Here is a 20,683-nt window from a genome sequence, read left to right on the forward strand (position 1 = left end):
GTATCAATTTGTGTAACATTATTGGTGTGATGAAACAATTCAATGCCCACGTTACTAGTGATCAAGGGTGGAGTATCATGAAGATTCTTTCAAGAAAAATGTGGCTTATACATACGTTCTCCAAATACATTACTGCTCGTATATGCACATGTGAATCTTTGAAATTTAACTTCTATCTATGTGCTTCACACATCAATGAACATAACAGGCAGTGGTGTTGCCTTCAGGTGTAGCTTGAGGCACGGTAATATCATTAAGTCCATTTATCTATTTAGCAAATGGTGGATGAATGTACTGAATCCTGGTTGGGGCTATTTAACTTCATAGAAAAGCTTTCATAGCATGCTTATTAATTGCTGCTGTTGCAACAATAGTTGTAAGAGTTATTTACCGATATATTGTATCTGATGTTAGAAAGATAGTTGTATTAATACTCTTCTTATCTTAATGTGTACAAAAAGTTATCAATTTTTATTAGCATTAACTTTTCTTGTACACTGGAGAATGTTTGGTTCTAATAATTACTTATACAAAGCTGACTCCTAGTGGTAAGTCTAAGTCTATACAAGCTCTCATTGATCTTTTGTTTTTTAGGAGTCAGGTCGGTTTTCAATACTATCTTTAATCTTTATATTGAACAGAAGTATATCATTTAAATCCTTGATTTCAGAAATGTGGAATCCAATTACAAGTTTTTCAAACTGTTGGACAGGAGCGGGGAAGTTCTGATTTTGTGAGAAACAAAAATAATATTTTGGAGGTGTATAATACAGGTCATTAGAGAAGCCAGTGCTTGGACACAGTATTCACTCTATCAGCACGAGAATTCCAATAGGTTTTGGTCATTGTACTTACTAATGTCAACATTCTCTATTTTAACAAATATTTGAGGATATGGAATATGTTTGGAGTGAACTGCGTGTGCCAGTTATGATAAATGGGAAGAAAGGAGAGATTCATTGTGTAAAGGCTGAGAAGATGAAACAGCTCTTCAGTGAATTCTCAGAAGAAAAGCTGTGGGTCATACCTGATCATTCAGTCTGTTACCATGGTTATATACCATGGCCTTGTGGTCCTAAATGAAAAATAGTCACTGCAAATAACGAATCCATGTGTCTTTATAGTCTGTGAATTCCAAGATATTTGTGAAATACCATCTGCTTGTCCCCATCTGTTTCTTTGCAACAAATAATTAGAAATGCAGTGCTAAAAACACTGTATATTGTTTAGATTGCAATGAACTAGTATGAGAACATATAAAATGTATCCAGTAATGTGAAACTATTTCATGTTTTAACAACATGCATAATACCATATTGGCTGTTGAAGTCCATATAATTGTAGATGTTGGACTAAAAACAGAGTGGTTTCCCCGTGGCCTATTGGTAGCAAAAGGTCTTCGTGAAATAAGATGGGCGGCATGTGGATCTCCAGATATTTCAAGTAACGAATAAGCTTTGGAAGATGTAACCGGTGAAAACTATTTTAGGATCTATGTTTTATATACTACACATGGATATTTTATGCCAATCACATAATTTAGAATTAATGAAACTGATCAATCTTCAGAGGCAGTCCAATAGAGAATGGGTTGAAACCAAGAGATTTTCAGCTTCTGTATGACAAAGCAACATTGTCACTGGTTGGTCAGTAATGGTACAGTAAAGGAACATTTAGGTAAAGGTACATTTGCTTACTATCAATATAATTCAAGTGCATTCAGTCTATAACACTTTTGCACAACCTGTTACTTAGGCTGGGTCCAAAAATTTTACTTCTGTACAAGTAGTCATCACTAACTAACAGTAATTGGGACTGGAATTTCAATCACTAAGGGATGAAGTCACAGTGTTTCAAATCAGAGTGTTTCAAGACCAGTTCACTGTTAGTGAACAAAATTTGCATGATAGAAATATAACTGATTAACCATAATATTACTTTTTTTAATCAGTTTTATTGGGAATGTATTTTTTGGAAGCTTCTAGTTCCTTAAAGCAGAAAGTTCTTGATGCATTTTGTAGCATCCAAGATTACAGGACAATTTTAAGTTATAGGAAGACTTAATTCAATTGCATTTTAAGATAAGACTTTTAATAGAGCAGTTCAGCCATGGAACTAGTTACTTAAGGAAGCTGTGGACATCTTTTTACTGTCTATCTTCAAACAGAAGTATGAATTTTATGGCTTCCAATTTATTATTGGCATGACTGGTTTTTTTTTCTTTTTGGTTTATTGTATTATTTTATAGTTTTGTAGTGCAACTGGTTGACTTACTAGCGTAATGGAGCCTGCCCATTATGGTCATAAAGTTGTGATGGTTGTAAAGCGGGTCACCTACGTGACTGACCCAATTTTTTGTGGCAGTCGTTAAGTGAATCCCCACAGCTTTAAGCAAACTAATGGTTTGCTGTGGGGCGCTTTTGCTGAAAATCATAAGTAAATCCCACATAGTAAATTGCACTCATATGACACATGGATTGCTACAAATGGCCCTAAATGCAGGTCAGTTGCCGAGCACCCAAAATGCAATCACACGACCATGGGAAGGAAGGCAGCCCTCAGAACTTTGAAACCAAGTTGTAAGTACCATTTGGGGTGGTCTGTCATAACTTCAAACCAAGCGACTGATTGTAAATTGAGAACTACCTGTATGTTATGTAAATACCAGAATTTAATAATACTGATAAACTGGGTTGCTGTGCATGTACCAATGCTCTGTTGAATGTTTGCATTTGAGATTGGAAAAAAAAATGGGATGGGAAATAGCTGACAATGCAGCAAAACCTCAAAGTTTGAATAGGGAGACTATAGGCACAAGTCATGATGCTGGGATATAAAGAGTCACATTTCAATAACAGGACTTGAGAAATAAAGAACCAATGCCTTTACTGTTGGAGAGACTTTGCCTGGGAACATTACAGGCTTTTCAACTGAGGCTGTATCATCTGTCCACATAATGTACTGTAGAGGTATACCCATCAGCATCAATGACATGTGTAAGCTGACAGTATCAGATCTACTTAAAATATGTGCTTTTCTTCAAAAGGCAAGCAACAAAACAAACCAGTAAAAGCAAAGTGAACAAATACAGCATCTGAACATTCTCTGAAGTGTCAGGATCATCAGAAATCCAATGAGCATATAAACATTTTTTTAAAAAAAGCTAGTTTTCACAACTGAAAGAATTCTACAGTTTGATAGTAATTAGCAAAGATTGACTTCCATACTATAAAATGTGTTTCTTGGTAAAGGCATACTTGAGAAAGGCCTCTCTAGTTTTCTTCTTGAGTAGAGCTTAAATTCTACATAAAAATAAATTGGTAACCAGTATAACTAGAATAAGTGTTATATGTTCTGTTCTCTTAGCTCATTTAGACCTTCTCACTATTTTTTTCAGACAGTTCTGAATTTTCATGAATGAAGGCGAATATACTTGTCCTAGGATAATGTTGCAGGATCCAATCTCTGTTGGTCACTGGGACCAGAAGTTTTGTTTTCTGAGCTTTCAGACTCATGCTGGAGCCCGTCTTCAGGGAACTTCTCTCTAGCCTAGTTCTGAATTATTTTCAGTACTAATTCTATCCAGTGTGCATTACAATAATCCAATGAAGAAATAACAAGAGCACAGATTACCCTATCTCAGCCAGGATGCTGTAGAAATGCTTATGAAAAAAACCCACCATAAATTAACTTCATGTAGTCACTTGAAAGGAAGAAAGCTTGGAAATGTTGGGGGGGGGGAAGAAATGGTCCTGCAAATGCAGGCTGACCTTTATTCTGTCCAACCTTCATTCATTCAACCAAAAAGTCTGAAGAAATGTTATACACATTTGCATAATCACAGATGTTAAGTCTCTTGCGGTCTGGGATCCTTATATTACACAGTTCTGGGTTGTATAGAAAACTGTGTTCGTGTGCAAGTACAACTCTCATTGGGAGCTGCCAGCTGAATGCAGCCTTGTATCTGCAACATTATTGTTTTTACTCAGTTTGAGCTGTCCATGTTTTATGCTGAATACTAAAAAGAACGGCTGCCTTTTATAGAACCATAAAGGAGGATCTGGGAATACATAGTTTGGAGGTGGAGGTGGGAATGTAACTAAAATAGAAAGATGTCAAATCATAAGGGCAAGGCATGGAATCATTGCAATTGCTTCTTTCATTCCTTTTTGCTTTCAGCAGTCTGTAAAGCTGCTGTGAATTTTTGTTGTCTGAAACTCTGGCTTTGGGCACATCATAATAATGACCCCTAAAGTTCGCCACAAAGGTGAGACAAAATAGCATCATCGTGCTTATCATCAAAGAAAGTTGTTGCTTGCAAGGGATTGGAGCTCTTCATATACTTGAGTCTGATTGATTTGGAGAACTGATAGCAAGGAATAGAATTCCATTACTGGAATTAGAGTAATCTGTTCAAACCACACAAAGTCAAAGGCACAGGGCTGATATGCTCTGAAAAAGCATGTCAGCCCTATAAACTAAGGAGTGTTAGATAATATAAAGAATGAAATGTGGGATGCAAATACTTCAAAGCATTAAGAGGTTTTATTTTATTTTCAGTTTTTGTTTTGTTCAGTTAGTTTAGGTATCAAGAGATAGTCATCATCAGCCACTTCTTAACTTAGAACACTTGATACTGATTGTACCATTTGGAAATTATTACAATGGTTTGCAGTGTATGGGGAATTCTGAGTAGATACTGCATCTGCTTTCCATGTTTTCAGAAATACTGGATTATTGTGGGCATCAGTTCTGAAATATCTCCACTGTTGATGGAGATTTCAGATTTCATCAGCTAGATATGGAGGTGGAATTGATTATCATAAACATTTGCTGTGTAGGCAGTGCTTATTTTCCATGTTTATATATATATTTTGCAAAACATTCATTGTTAAAATAATACTCTCATTCATCCACCCTCACAGCATCCTGATGTTTTAATGAATAAAAATTACAGAATTTGGAGTATCAGGAAATACACATGCACACATTTATGACATGCAAATGCATAATAAAATACTTTGTGAAAGATTATTGGACTCTAATCTTGATTGAAATCCTAGTTCAGATAAGGATTCATTGGATGGACCTGAATCTCATTTTGACTCAGCAAGGTGATGTGAAAATAATAGCAACCTGTCATGGTTGTCATGGCAATAAGTTGAAACAGAGACTGTAAATCAATTTGGCAAGTTCACCGATAAAGAATAATAGTTCCAGTTTTTTATTTATATTTACACATGCTTATATACTGAGAAAGAGTTTTAAATGCTTGGGGCTTCATACAATCAATTAAGCAGGTCATTCTGGGTAACTTTATTATAATCTTTACATATTGCTGATGATCACTGAGCACATGAAAGCATCTTGATTATCTACTTGATAATTTACTGATTCTACTTTAAGGAATCTGGTGAATATTTTAGCCTACGATCTTCATAATTCCAATAAAATGCAACAGACATGGAGAATTGTGGAAAGGATTGTCCAATGCAGTCAAGTATTTTTGATCTCAAAAATTTGAGCAGGGTCAGATTTCATTAATCCTTAGCTTGGAGGCCACCAGAATCCCAGGATAAAGGTAGATCAAGAAGCTTATAAGGCATTCTGGAGCAAGGCAGTACAAACCATTCCTATTTTTCCCCCCCAGTAAAACTATATGTCCATGTTAATGACGTCATTAGGAGTTGAGAATGCTTCAAATATTCTTTTTCTGTCCAAGATAGTTGGAGAGTTAAGGGGAGAAAAGACATTAATATAATTCTCATGTTAATTTAGATCAGGGATGAGAAAAATTCTGATATGCCAAGCTATCTCGTTCAAGGAAGAACAGGCAACCCAAGTAAGAAGTAGTAGTAGACATGCCTAGTAGATAATTACGTTTCTTGCTGTTTTTAATTTTTTTCACTATACAGATTAGACATTAGAATTCATGAGTTACTGCATTTTAATTTTGTTTCTCTATGTTCTCATTCGGAGAGTTTTATTTATAAAAGTAATATCCTGCATTTTCATTGTTTTGTGCTTTTTTGGAAGCTTAAGAAAGTTGTCAAATGCAAATGAATGCCTATGATGCTTACTTTTCAAATTGCAAAAATGATTTTGCTTTGAGAGTTATATTGTTTTTATGTGTTTTTATGTGGGCAATATTTTCATTATGTATGTGTAAACTACTCAGTAATATCAAGAATATTTAATAAATTGGTTATTCAACAACTGTTAGCTGAGAAATTGTAATACTTCAAAATAAGTTTTGCTTTTTTTAGTTTTGATATTTTTTTCTTTTAGATAAAATTGAAGAAGCACAGAAAGAACTAAATGAAACAGAAGATTCTAAAAAAGGTAAAATCATGTTCCTTCTTATTTTTGCCCATCAGCCTCATAATATAAAGACTGTGTAGTTCTGATGTGAAAAAATGTTTAGTGTGATTTAGAATGATTTTAATGAAGAAAAAGCGTAAAATAAATTGTTACAATAAAGCAATGAAAAGCTTGAATTGTACTAGTATGAAGAGCATTTTTTTCCAATGGAAAGATTAATGCTCCATGATATCCCAGAAAATAATTATCACAATTACGTTATCATTTACTGCACATGCCCTTTTAGACTATTACTTTATTTTCTTCATGGCTGCACATATATGTATATACAATACATATATAACGTGTATATTATGAATTCATTAAAATACAGCTTTACATCCTGTAAGATAGTACTTGCCATGCTTGAAGTGCTATGAGTTATTTTGGGGGAAAGAAATTGGAAATACCAGTGACAGATTTCAGAATAGACCATAAGGATCAGATCTTGATCTATTTGTTATATGTTTGAAAGGACCTTAAAGTCTGCATCTTAGTAAGTCTCTGTATTATTCAATATAAAACACTCAATTCTGGTTCAATAACTGACTAGAAAATTCATTTCTGATGCAGAATTTCAAAGAAAATTCTTTGTAATTGCATGTTTTAAAAAAATCACTGCTGAAATAATGTATAAATGCCAGAATTATTGGAGCAGGGATTGTTTTGACAATAAAGAAGGAAGCACACTGTGTTTTGATTTAGTTCTTCAACTTTTACTGCTATTCTATCTTTATTATATAGGAAATGTTGAATGCTTTTTTGCCAACTACAGAATTTCCATAAAAATACTGACTATATTTTTAAATGGTTATAGCATAATGTTTTGTGGTGGTTTTCATGGTTGTGAAATACTCAGTTTGAACAGAAAAACCAACAACTTGCTCATAATTAGCACATCAGTTGGAAGTTGGTAAAATGAAAAATGTTATCGAAACCATAATGCAGTGTTGAAAATACCCTAGAACCAGAGGTTCTTGTTGATTACAGCCAAGTATTAATCTGGTTTGTAATAATCCACAAGAGCAACCTGTAGATGTCACAATTCTTTCATTCCCTATACAGAATAATTCATGCAGCAGTTCCTTGGATGAAGATATTATAGAACTGCATGGGCAACAGATGTTATTCTTTCTTTCTATCCTTGTAAATTAGAAGAACTTATTATCTACAGTTACAGATAATTTGTACAAGTAATTATCTACAGTTACAGATAATTTGTGTTGGATAAGACCTTGAGATTCCTTTTGCTGCAAGGAGATCAAATTACAGATCCTAAAGGAAATTAACCCTGGTTGTCCTTTGGAAGAACAGATCCTGAAGCTGAAGCTCAAATATTTTGGCCACCAAATGAGAAGAAAGGACTCATTAGAAAGGACCCTGATTTTGGGAATGATTGAAAGCAAAAGGAGAAGGGAGATGGCAGAGGATGAGATAGTGTCATCAACACAGTGAGATGAATTAGGGTAGACTCAGGGAGACAGTGGCAGGATAGAGGGATGCTATGGTTCATGGGGTCGCAAAGTGTCGGACACAACTTAATGACTGAACAACAACAGATAATTTAGGTATTATCTGAATTTGGCTGCTATTCAATCAGTCATTTTAACTATCCTTTGTTTTGCTTTCTGGATTGTGGACTCAGAGTGACCTGGCTTGGTTACATTGTAAAGATCTACATTGGTTACATTGTAAAGATGTAATCAAGAGCTGTGGTGGCATAGTGGTTAGAATGCAGTATCGCAGGTGTCTTCTGCTGGCTGTCGGCTGCCTACAATTTGGCAGTTCGAATCTCACCAGGTTCAAGGTTGACTCAGTCTTCCATCCTTCCGAGGTTGCTAAAATGAGGACCCAGATTGTTGGGGACAATAGGCTGACTCTGTAAACTGCTTAGAGAAGGCTGTAAAGGATTGTGAAGCAGTGTATAAGTCTAAGTGCTATTGCCAAGGAACTGAGAGAGGATTGGACTGACCATATCTGGTTAGGCTGGCTGTAGAAAGGGGGCCTATGGGAAGCTGGAATTTTTTCCTCTGCTTGTACGAGAGATGAGAGGGCATATCTAGCCAGCCCCGATGGTTGAAGTGTATAATTGGTTCTACTCCTGGTTGCCCAGTTGAGAGTGGCATGGCTGAGGAATAGTGTGCATGGAAGAATTGGACATGGAGTGGGATTAAGCAGATGCCCCAAATAATAGGGGATGTGTGCTAGGTAGAAGTACTCAAGTATTTGGGTAGGTTTGTCATCCATTTGGTATTGCAAGTGTGAAGGTAGTAATGACGGGGTTTTTTGATTGGGGATGGGAAGGCAGGGGTCTATGGGATTGGACAGAATGTAGGAGGATTGGGTAGATTCAGTCTGACTGAATGTTTAGCAGGAGGAAGGCAAAGACATCATGGGGAGAGATGGCAAGGGACAGGGTGGGCTGTTCTCAGGAATGGGAGCTTCAGTGTTTATTACCTCTGCACTTAGTCCTAAGATTAGTTCCTGTCTTCCATCTGTTACCATTTAAAGTAAAGTCAGCTGTAATAAGACTCATTGATGACTTAATTGAGAGGTCCAACCTAGTTTGCATTACTGAAACTGTGTGTGTGTGTGTGTGCTCATAGAAATGTGCTTTCTGGCTTTTGAGTGTGGCATCAGCCTTGATCCTGGGACAGGGAAGGTAAAGTGGCTATTGTGATTTGGAAATCTCTGGTGGCTCTCTGGAATTCTGTGCTGAAAATAGCCAGATGAAATCCTACTGATGAAACTACGCTGGAGGGATCAGTTGGGATTTTTATTACTGTATAAACTTCCTTGCTGGGTAGCAGCGTCCATGCCTTTACTCCTCAACTTTGTGGTTCAGTTGGTGGTGGATTTTCCCAGTTTTATGATTATGACAGGCTTCATCCTGACTCTTGTGGGCCTAGAATCAGAGGTGACTTGGGAGTTCAATACAATCATGGGATTTGATCCAGATTATTAGGGGACCTATACATAGCTGGAAGATAACACACACTAGATCTGGTATTTATTTTTATTTTTTTTATTTTATTTCGAATTTATATACCGCACCTTCTCTCGAAAGACTCAGGGCAGTGTACAGCTAGATAAAAACATACAATACAAACATTAAAAAACAATTAAAAGGATATATATTAATTTGGCCCCAGTTTAAGATAGCAAACCAATTAAAAATTAAAAATATGTTAAAAAATATGTTAAGCCAGCCCGGCTTGCTGAAAAAAGAAAGTTTTAAGGGCACGGCGGAAGGCACCGAGGTCTTGGATTCTCCTTATCTCTGGGGGCAGCTGATTGCAGAGGGTAGGTGCCCCACAGAGAAGGCCCTCCCCCTGGGGGTCACCAGCCTACATTGTTTGGCTGATGGCACCCTGAGGAGGCCCTCTCTGTGGGAGCGCACAGGTCATCGGTAGCAGCAGGCGGTCTCGACGATAACTAGGTCCCTGCCATGGAGCGCTTTAAAGGTGGTAACCAACACCTTGAAGCGCACCCGGAAGATCACTGGGAGCCAGTGCAGCTCATGCAGGAGCGGTGTTATATGGGAGCATCAGGCGGCTCCCATGATTACCCGCGCGGCCGCATTCTGGACCAGTTGGAGCCTCCGGGTACTCCTCAAGGGGAGCCCCATATAGAGAGCGTTGCAGTAGTCCAGGCGCAAGGTGACAAGGGCATGAGTGACTGTGCACAGGGAATCCTGATCAAGAAAGGGCCGCAACTGGCGAATCAGGCAAACCTGACAAAAGGTCCCCCTGGCTACAGCCGTCAGATGTTCCTCCAAGGACAGCTGTGTATCCAGGAGGACTCCCAGATTGCGTGCCCTCTCCGCGGGGGCTAAAGACTTTCCCCCGATAGTCAGTGATGGAGTCAACTGACTATATCGGGATGCCGGGAACCACAGCCACTCAGTCTTGGAAGGGTTGAGCTTGAACCTGTTCCTCCCCATCCAGATCCGCACAGCCTCCAGGCACTGGGACATCACTTCAAGGACATCGTTAGGGTGGTCTGGAGTGGAGATGTACAGCTGGGTGTCATCAGCGTACTGATGGTACTTCACCCCAAAGCCACGGATGATCTCACCCAGCGGCTTCACATAAATGTTGAACAGAAGGGGCGAGAGGACCGACCCCTGAGGCACTCCACATATAAGAGGCCTCGAGGTTGATCTCTGCCCCCCTGCCAACACGAACTGCGACCGGTCTGAGAGAAAGGAGGAGAACCACCGTAACACGGTGCCCCCCATCCCCAACTCTTCCAACCGGTGCAGCATGATACCATGGTCGATGGATCAAAAGCCGCTGAGAGGTCTAACAGGGCCAGAACAGAGGAATGACCCCTGTCCCGAGCCCTCCAGAGATCATCTACCAATGCGACCAATGCCGTTTCCGTGCTGTGCCCGGGCCTGAAACCTGACTGGAACGGATCTAGATTTGTTGTGGGCATTGATGATGTATCTGGTTTTGAGGAATATTGCCATCAGTCCCTTGTCATGGACAAATGACTCCCCTGGAGACTTAGAGTTCTCAGCTAATATCTTTTGTAGGGAGGAGTTTGATTAATTTATTCTAGATGATTGATGGACCCAATTGATTCCAGAAGTAGCTTGGAAATGTTCCTGAACCTGTGTTGAATGACCTATCCAAGTCCTTAGAAATGAACAGGTTGAAATGAACAGACAACAACAATCCTGGATCTAATCTGCAGATTCTCTGCATCTGTGAATCCAAGAACACAACACAACACAACACAACACACACACACACGGTTGTCAGAGAGACTGTGAGATGAAATGACATGAGATGCCTAGAGTGCCACTGGAAGAAGACAAATATCAAATATGGGCACAGATAAAATATTTATTAAAGTTTACCTTGTGATAAGCAGTGAAAGTGGGCTTATTTCTCTGCCCTTATTGCATCTGCAGATAATTGTCTTGCAACCATGCTTCCTGCCACCTGGTCCCTCCTTGGTAAGAATCAGGTGAAGGAACTTCTCCTGGGCTGTTGTGAAGACTATTCTAAACATCTGTTGTATAAAGTCACACATTTGCTTGGAGTTGGATTCTGTCTGGGCAAGTCATACAGAATTGAATTGAGGTGCAATTTCAGTTATCTGGAAAGAATTTCAACTTATCAGTCCTGAGGAAGTGGAGAGGAGTTTGGATATCTGTATCCCTTCTGGCTGGTTAAGACCTCCTGAGAAGTTACTTGTTGAATGCAACCCATGGTGAATGCTTCTTTGCCAGTCTACAAGCCTTTCCTTTTGGGGGAAGATTGTTGAGAGGGTCCTTAGTTCCCAGCTTCAAAGAGTCATGAATGAAGTGGATCATCTGGACCTTTTTCAATCTAGTTTCAGGCTAGGCTTAAGCATCAAAACAATGTTGGTCATGCTTGTGGATGACTTGGGGAGGGCATGGGTTGGGAGTGGTGCATCTATCCTTATTCTTCAGCATTCAATATCCTTCTGGGTTGGCTTATAGGGTTGGGAGTGGGAGTTTTGTGGTGGTGGTTATCCTCTTACTTTGAGGGCCATTAGTATTGAGAGTGGAAGAGAGATCTAACCCTAGGCCTCTGCTTTGTTGAACCTCAGGGTTCAACTCTCTATTCCCATTTAAATTCTGTTTAACATCTGTGTGAAACCACTGGGGTAAGATATTATCAGTATGTGGATAATACCAGCAGTGAAATCTGGCTGGATCTATCCGGCTCGCGCGAACCGGTAGCGCCGGTGGCAGGAGGCTCCACCCACCTGCCAGGACATCATTACATCTCATTTTTTACCCTCTGCACATGCGCAGAAGAGGTGGTAGCGAAGGTAAGTGGATTTCACTGCTGGATAATACCCAGTCATACATTTCTGCCCCAGGCTGTGCAACTCATGCTGTAGAGGTGCTTACCCATTGCCTTGATGCTGGATTGGGAGGAACAGGTAGCAGCTGAAACCTAGCAAGATAGAGTGTTCTGGATGTCTCTGGGCTTTGAGGCCTTCTGAATCTGTTCCATCTATAACTGGATGGGGTAGCACTCCACCAGACAGAATTGGTGAGTAATCTGGGACTTATAATGCCTGCTTGAGGAATAAGTGGTAGATGTAACTAGGATGACTTTGCACAAATCTTCGTGCGCATCAGTTGCATCAATTCGTAGATTGAGAAGGTTTTGAATCATTTCTTGTCTTGTCTGTATTATTGTAGTGTATGTAGGGCTGTCTTGAAAAGCATTTGGAAGCTTCAGTGCTTTCAGAATGCAGCATCATTGGGTACACCAAGATTTGCCAATCTAATACCTCTACAGCAGGGATGTCAAACTCAAGGCCTAGGGGCCAGAACCGGCCCGCAGAGTGCTTAGAGTGCTTAGATCAGGCCCGCAGAGCCGCCCTGGCAATAGTGAAGAACCGGCCCACAGTGCCTCTGCCAGCAAAAATGGAGCCTGAGAGAGTTGTGTGCAGCCCTCCTGAGCTCTGTTTTCGCTGGCAGAGGGTTGTAGGAGGCCATTGCAGCCAAAAATGGAGCTCACATGGGCCACGGATGGCACTCCCAAGCTCCATTTTTGCTGGCAGAGGGTTGCAGGAGGCCATCGCAGCAGGAAATGGAGCTTGTGAGGGTCGCAGGTGGCACTCCTAACTCTGTTTTTGCTGGCAGAGGGTTGCAGGAGGCCATCACAGCCAAAACAGAGCTTGGGAGCCCATTTTCGCTGACAGAGCGCTCAGGCCACCACAGGCACCCCCAGCACAAGTGATGTCGAGCTGGCCACACCTACCCTGGCCACACCCACGCTGGCTCCCCAAGGTCAAACACAATCCTGATGTGATCCTCAGTGAAATGAGTTTGACACCCCTGCTCTACAGCAAGAGCTGATTGGTTCTAGCATGTTTTGGAGTACAATTCAAACTGTTGTCTTTCATCTTTAAAGCCATTCACGGTACAGAGCCAAATTACTTGTGGGCTTACGTCTTCTGTGAAACATTGTCACATTGTAAGATTCAAGAATGTTGTTGTGTGTTCCCTTTGGAACCCCTCCCCTCCCCCCATATAAATCTGGATGACACTGACTATGTTGCCCTTCGGGAAGTCTGTAAAATCTTGGCTTTTCCCATAGGGATTAGGAGTGGGGGGGGGTGTTAGTGAAACCCACTATTGGTCAATGTTATTGACAGAGGGGGCCTCACCTTTTGTAGTTTGTATTCTAAGTTTTTTTTATATGTGTGTGTGTGTGCTTTGTTGTATTTATGCTGTTTTCATTGTTTTGCATTTGAGCCACCCAGAGTTTTATAAATAAATACAGAACATATTATGGAATATTCTTGAGTCAAACTTCATTTTAATCATATTCATATTAAATCCAGTATCTAGAGAGGTAGCATTATTAAACTATTTATCCAAAAGATAAAGCTATAGTGGACCCTAGTTAACTGTGCATAAATACTTAGACTATTTTTATTTATTTGCTTGTTTGTTAATCAGTTATGCAAATGGGTTGTAATGGAATAGTAAATGATGAAAGTGGAATAACAGACATTTCTTGTCTTTGTTTAGTCTCATATAAAAAAGAAGTTTAATATTTTGTAGAATTCAAACAGATTACAAGAAAGTGGAGACACTGGAATTATCCAAATTCCTGAAGTTTTATGTTGGACTCATTCTGCTGAAGCAGGTTCAGGTAAACCTGGATGAGTCCCTGAGTTTTTTTTTTTATGTTATGGTAGTAGCTTAGTAGTTGTCAATTGTAAAAAGCATGGATTAAAAAGAACTCAACATTGTGTGAGTTGAAACTGCTTTGTAAATTAAATTGCTCATTTGATGATGTAATTTTATTTCTTTGTATTTGGGCAGACATCTCCAAGGCTATTACAAGAGGGAGCACAGACACAGTTAAAGGTGTGAAGCGTAAAAAGATTGTAGCTGAGAATCACCAGACAAAAATACCCAAATCACCTTTGAGAACTCCAGCTCAGGCAAAATCGAAAGAAAAAGTAGAAGACCATTCAGCATCTTCTAAAATACTTTCTGAGACTTCAGAGCTATTAAAAGAACCTCATAGTTTGGCTTCACAAAATGGGAAACAAAATAAACAAAATGTGGGGACATTTAATAGCGAGGTAGCTATTAAAATATCTACAGCTGAGACTATATTACACACAAAACCATCTCTGTTACCTCAGTCCTTGGACTTAAATAAATGGTCAGTAGAAGAACACAGTTCAACTCAACTACATTTACCAGTGAAGAAAGGTTCTGCTAGCTGTTCAAGTATATCAAAGATAGATAACAATGAATGTATTAGTTTTGTTGATTGTAATAATTTGTCCTCCTGTACAAATACTGCATTTGATGTCTTACTGAAAGCAATGGAGCCTGAACTGAACACTTTAGCACACGAGTGCCCTTCTAGTGGAATGCAGATTGACAAACTGAGACCAAACAGAACTGTTAACACCTCTTCCTCTCTTGCATCCAATACACCGAGTGCCAAAAGTCACGAGGCTTCATTACAGCAAAAAAATGTAGCTGCATCTCAGTTTTATCCTTGCACTTCACAGACTGTGCATGTAACAACATCAGGGAAGACTTCACAAGCACAGATGCACTCAGCTGCTCACTCAAAAGAAGAAGTTTCCGCAAAAGCTGGACAAGTAACTGCATGCCTAAATTTCACTAGTTCTGTGGTACATCAACAGAATCAAGAAAATCTCAAACTCCAACATATATACAGCACAGCAGTAACTTCTTCAGTAACCTCCCAGTCGTCTGTTTCTCAGCCTTTTTGTCAAAATCACCTAGTAGCAAAGTCGTCTTCTCCTTTGTCAATTAATCCAGCTCTACTACCCAGCTCTACTGCCCAGATACCTATAGCTCCCTTGTACAATTCAGCCCAGATAACCTCAGTTGTCAGCCATGGCGCAGAACAAATATGTAACCTTCTTAAAGTCCAGAAGCCGAAAAAAATGGGGAAATATGTCTGTGAATATTGTAACAGGGCATGTGCTAAGCCCAGTGTTCTTCTAAAGCACATTCGCTCCCACACAGGAGAACGACCGTATCCTTGTGAGACCTGTGGATTTTCTTTTAAAACTAAAAGCAATTTGTACAAGCACAAGAAATCACACGCCCATGCTATCAAAGTTGGACGTGTCCTCCAGCCAGACTCTTCTGGGCTGTTTCTCTCCCATGAATCAGATAAAGCACTTAGCATTCATTCGGATGTAGAAGAAAGTGGTGACAGTGATGATGAAGGCACAGCGGATGAGAGGCAAGATGATCAAGGATCATTGGAACTGGAACCGACTCACGCAGTGAAAATCCCTTCTAATTCCGAACCCTTACGCAAAGGTAATCCCATCTCACTAAGCAACTCAGAGTATCTGGTAGGCAATTCCTCATTTCAGGAGTCAACTATTCAAGCAAGAACAGCTTTACCTAAGGTCATTGTTTACCCTATAAATATGTCTCCTTTACAACATGATTGCCCCAAAGTAACAGTCCCCAGCTCTACAGTCACAAATGTGAAATCAGATATAACTTACAGTGACTTGATAAAAGATTTTGATACAAACAAACATCAGAAAAAACAAATAGATATTTCTGAGGAACAGCCCGGAACCCCTATAGGGGCAACAATACACGCACAGTTACAAAGACAGCAGGCAACCGATTGTTCTCAAGAACAAGGAAAATGTCTCCTGAGCCCTAGAAGCTTAGGTAGCACTGACTCAGGCTATTTCTCACGTTCAGAAAGTGCAGACCAGACCATGAGTCCACCAGCTCCATTTCTGAAGGGACCCCCCACAACTGAAAAAGACTTAAGTAAAATTTGTGGGCCACGAATGAGCACCACAGTGGTTACTGCTGCACAGACTACTTGTGCTGACAAGTCTTTTCTTTCATCTGGTCAAATGAGACCACCTTTGGCCACAAAAACCCTTGAAGAACGTATTTCAAAATTAATATCTGATAATGAGGCAGTAGTGGATGACAAGCAATTGGACAGCGTGAAACCACGTAGAACATCCCTTTCTAGAAGAGGCAGTATTGATTCTCCCAAATCCTATATTTTTAAAGATTCCTTCCAGTTTGACCTAAAACCAATGGGGAGAAGAACAAGCTCAAGTTCTGATATACCAAAGTCTCCTTTTACACCAACTGAAAAGTCAAAGCAAGTGTTTCTCTTGTCTGTACCAACCCTTGACTGTTTGCCCATAACCAGAAGTAATTCTATGCCTACTACCAGTTATTCAGCTATACCTACCAATGTAATACCTCCTCCACATCCACTGCGTGGAAGTCAGTCTTTTGATGATAAAATTGCCTCTTTGTATGATGATGTCTTTGTGCCAGGACCTTCCACTCCACAGCTCCAGACTGGACACGCTCGCACACTTGTTCGTCAAACAGCAATAGAAGATTCATCATCCAGTGAAGGGCACACATTTGGACCGGCAAGATCTGTAGATGAAAGTTACGGATGCAGTGTACCAAATGAATTCTTAATGGCAAGAAGCAAGTCATTTGTGCAAGGCTCAAATTTGGATAAAATTAAAAAGTCACATCAAGGCCGAGGGATAATGTTTGAGTGTGAGACTTGCAGAAATAGATATAGAAAACTGGAGAATTTTGAGAACCATAAAAAGTTTTATTGTTCAGAGTTACATGGACCAAAAACCAAGGCAGCTATTCGAGATTCTGAACATAAAACTATTGCGAACAGTACACAACCACAAATCCTTCATTACCGAGTAGCAACGTCAACTGGTGTGTGGGAGCAGACACCTCAGATAAGAAAAAGGAGGAAAATGAAAAGTGTTGGCGATGAGGATGATGAAGCACCAATAAATGATACTAGTAGCCTGTCAAAGAATATTGCGGAGGTAGAGAGCCAAATTAAACCAGGAGATGCTGTCTCTAAACAAGCTGCTCTCCTGGATTCATACAACACTTCAGTTCAGAGACTAGCACAAGATGAGACAGAGACTCAAATCACAGAGCAAGCCACAGAGCCAAAAATGTTGCTGCATGGGAAGAATCACAGTGTTCCAATTGTGCATGAAAAAAATGAGCTGAAAAGGCAAGGAGCTGGAATTTCTGTGATTCAGCACACAAATTCCCTAAGCCGACCTAGTTCATTTGAAAAAGCAGATTCTTTCGAAAGAATATCACCTATTTCTTTCCCAGCTAACAAGCCTGAGAAGTTCCATTCCTTGAATAATGCAATTAAAGAAGAGAAGCATCCACGTTTAAGTGCTTCCCAAAGTCTTCAGGCAGCCGAAGCAACACGGCATCAAATTCATCATGAATGTAGAGTTTCTCCTAATGAAAAGAATGCAACAGTACAGCCACTAAGACTTGTTCGCCAACATAACATACAAGTTCCTGAAATACTGGTTACAGAAGAGCCAGATAGAGACCAGGAATGCCAATGCAGTGATCTTGAGAAAACAGAAAAATTTAACTGGCCTCAACGAAGTGAAACACTATCAAAGCTACCCACCGAAAAACTTCCTCCAAAAAAGAAAAGAATTCGTTTGGCTGAAATTGAGCAGTCATCTGCTGATTCGAGCTTTGAATCTACACTTTCTAGAAGTTTCAGTCGGGAAAGTAGTTTATCACGTGCATCTAGCTTCTCAGCATCTTTTGATAAAGATGAGCTAGCTAAGAATGAGAACACTTCCAAAGCAGACCCTGTTAATAAATCAGTGGAATTTATCAAAATTCCTCCCTGTTCAAACACACTCAGTGTGCCTGGTCCTCATTACAGAGAAATGAGACGTGCTGCTTCTGAACAAATTAATTGTACCCAGCCTTCCATGGAAGTATTTGACTCAAGGAGCAAGAGCTTTGATTACGGAAGTGTGACTGCATCGAAACCTGCCTCACTTAAAGAGATCTCCTCTTCCAAATTGAATGCCAGTAGTGGTGGCCCTGGACATGTACCTCTTTTAGAAAGGAGGAGGGGACCTCTTGTAAGACAGATCTCTTTAAGTATTGCTTCAGAAAAGAACTTGCCTGACATTGTATCACATGTTTCCTTGCAAACAGCTCTTCAAGCAGATACTTCAGCAGAGTCTTTTCAAAGGTTGCAAAGTTCTGAGACATCTTTGGAGGACTTTTCTTCAGGTTCTCAGCACCCACAAAATTATGGCAAGACTTTGCAGGAATCAGTAAAGAGCAACAACTTTCTTAACTTTCCCGCCACTCAACAGTCTATAGGATCGAGTCTAAATCACCATGATCAGCAGTCCTCACTGAGTCGTAATTCCCAAGCATCTCTTAAAGGATCAGCACTAGGAACTCAAAAAAATGTTAACCAGCACTGTAAACAAGAGGATTATTTTGCACCTAAATATCAACTTCATATTAAAAACTTGCAAGTAGAACAGCAATACCCTTCAGGTCTTCCGGGAATAGCTGGCATGGATCAAGCTGGGTCTTCATTAGAAATATTTAGTAAATTAAATAATAACATGTCCAAGCCATATGTAGCACAGCCGTTGCAACAAACTGTTCCTAATAACAACAGCAGTTCAGTCTATCAGGCAGAACCTTTTGTTGTTCCTGTACGTATTCACAGTAATATTCCATCTTATGGCTTAGCTTCTGTTGCACCCATTCCTCAAATTCTACTTACCCAGGATCAAGTAAGCCAGCCTCTTTGCATACTAAATACTGCATCAGTGACAGTAGCAAAAGACCAGGCTTCGATACCAAAATCCCACAAAAATAATCTGAGGTGTTTGCCGTGTTCCCAGCCAATATCTTTGTTTGAAAACTTAGTTTATGAGACAGAAGGCAAGATGCCAGTTTCATTAGGATCTTTAAATCTGATTCAGAAAGTACCAGTTGGTGGACTTTTCCCTCAACAGGAAGCCACAGCTTCAAGTAAACGCATGCTTTCCCCAGCCAATAGTTTAGACATTGCCATGGAAAAACATCAGAAACGTGTTAAAGATGAAAGTGGAGCTGTTTCTATCACAGGTGCTGTATCACTGCATCCATTGAACATTAAACCAAATGAACTTAATAAGCAAAAGAAGCCACTTTTGGTACGACAGAGCTGTACCACTGAGCCCCTCGAAAGTTTCCCATTGGATCCGGATGATGAAAGTGGTGGAGCCAATAATTCTTCAGCTATCTTGTTGTCTGGTTCACCTAAATCTGCTCAGTCTAAAAGTTACTCATTTGTAAAAGACTCCTTAGAACAAAATAGCCTACCAGCTCCTGGAACCGCAGACTTTGCAGGCAGAAGGCCTCATCAGTCTTTTCCACAGAACACTCCTTCATTTCTAAAAATTCTAGGTGACAGTCAAGAAAGGATGTCCCCAGAATTTAATGAAAACAAGAAACCCAATATCCACAGCCAAGCAAATTCTGGAACTAATTTTTCTGCTGTAAATACAGGTGATACACAGAGATTATCTTTTCCAAGTCTAAAGACAGCAACAAACTTTACATGGTGTTACCTGTTAAAAAGGAAACCAGTACACCTATTACAACATGACCAACAGTCTTCAGCTTATTCTTCCTGGTCTATCAGCCCCAACAATTCCAACCCGCTTGGTTTGCCAACAAAGATTGCACTTTCCCTCTTGAATTCAAAACAGAAAGATGACAAATCATCTTATACTCAAGCAATAAGCACCACCTTCAAATCTGACGCATTGGTCTACTCAAGCAAATGGGAGAACAACTTACTTAAGGTATTTAATAACTGCATTGACTACACTTATCTTAAATGGAAAAATTCTAAGTTTAAAGTATTTAAGTAGCTTTTTTTAAAGTGTAACAGTTTTGCATTTGGGAAAAACTTCATAGTACTCTGTGTATTTTTGTATTACTAATGCAGCTTAATTACATTGCTAATTTCAACATGATGACATTTCATTATAATTTCTCTTAAATTCACCAGATGAATTTGAATTTTTTTTTTTAAAAAAAAGTGAGATGAAATATTAAGGCCTTCAAGCTACTTTACAGTACAGTTTCCCTAAATCAAGGTTAACCATTCTAGAAGCGTGCAATAGCCAGATAATATCTTCATGAACAGATAGATATTTTATCAAATTGAAGAAAATGTGAGGAATGTTTAATTATTTATTTCAAACAATATATTGCTCCTTCGCTTCCAATGAACACAGGCAGCTTATAATTAAAAAAACTACTAAACTAAACTAAACTAAACTAAACTAAACTAAACTAAACTAAACTAAACTAAACTAAACTAAACTAAACTAAACTAAAAAACATACAAAAGAATGATGTATTGATCCAGAAAGAACATAAAACCTGTAACCCATCTAACAGGAGCTCAAAATCTGATCTAATCCAGAGCCTGGA

At 39.5% G+C, this 20,683-nt stretch overlaps 1 protein-coding gene across 8 annotated transcripts in view; it reads left to right on the forward strand.

Moving 5' to 3' along the window:
- Positions 1–20,683, forward strand: part of HIVEP1 (HIVEP zinc finger 1) — a 78,944-nt gene that overhangs the window by 34,382 nt on the left and 23,879 nt on the right. For all 8 annotated transcript variants that reach the window (XM_034429141.3, XM_034429148.3, XM_034429143.3 and 5 more), the window contains 2 exons: positions 6,289–6,342; positions 14,189–20,046. In XM_034429141.3, the coding sequence (XP_034285032.2) occupies positions 6,289–6,342; positions 14,189–20,046 (5,912 nt within the window). The remainder of the gene's footprint in view (positions 1–6,288; positions 6,343–14,188; positions 20,047–20,683) is intronic.

The sequence above is a fragment of the Pantherophis guttatus genome, chromosome 3, assembly GCF_059756535.1.
Source record: "Pantherophis guttatus breed Tessera chromosome 3, ASM5975653v1, whole genome shotgun sequence".
In the NCBI taxonomy this organism is placed as follows: Eukaryota; Metazoa; Chordata; class Lepidosauria; order Squamata; family Colubridae; genus Pantherophis; species Pantherophis guttatus.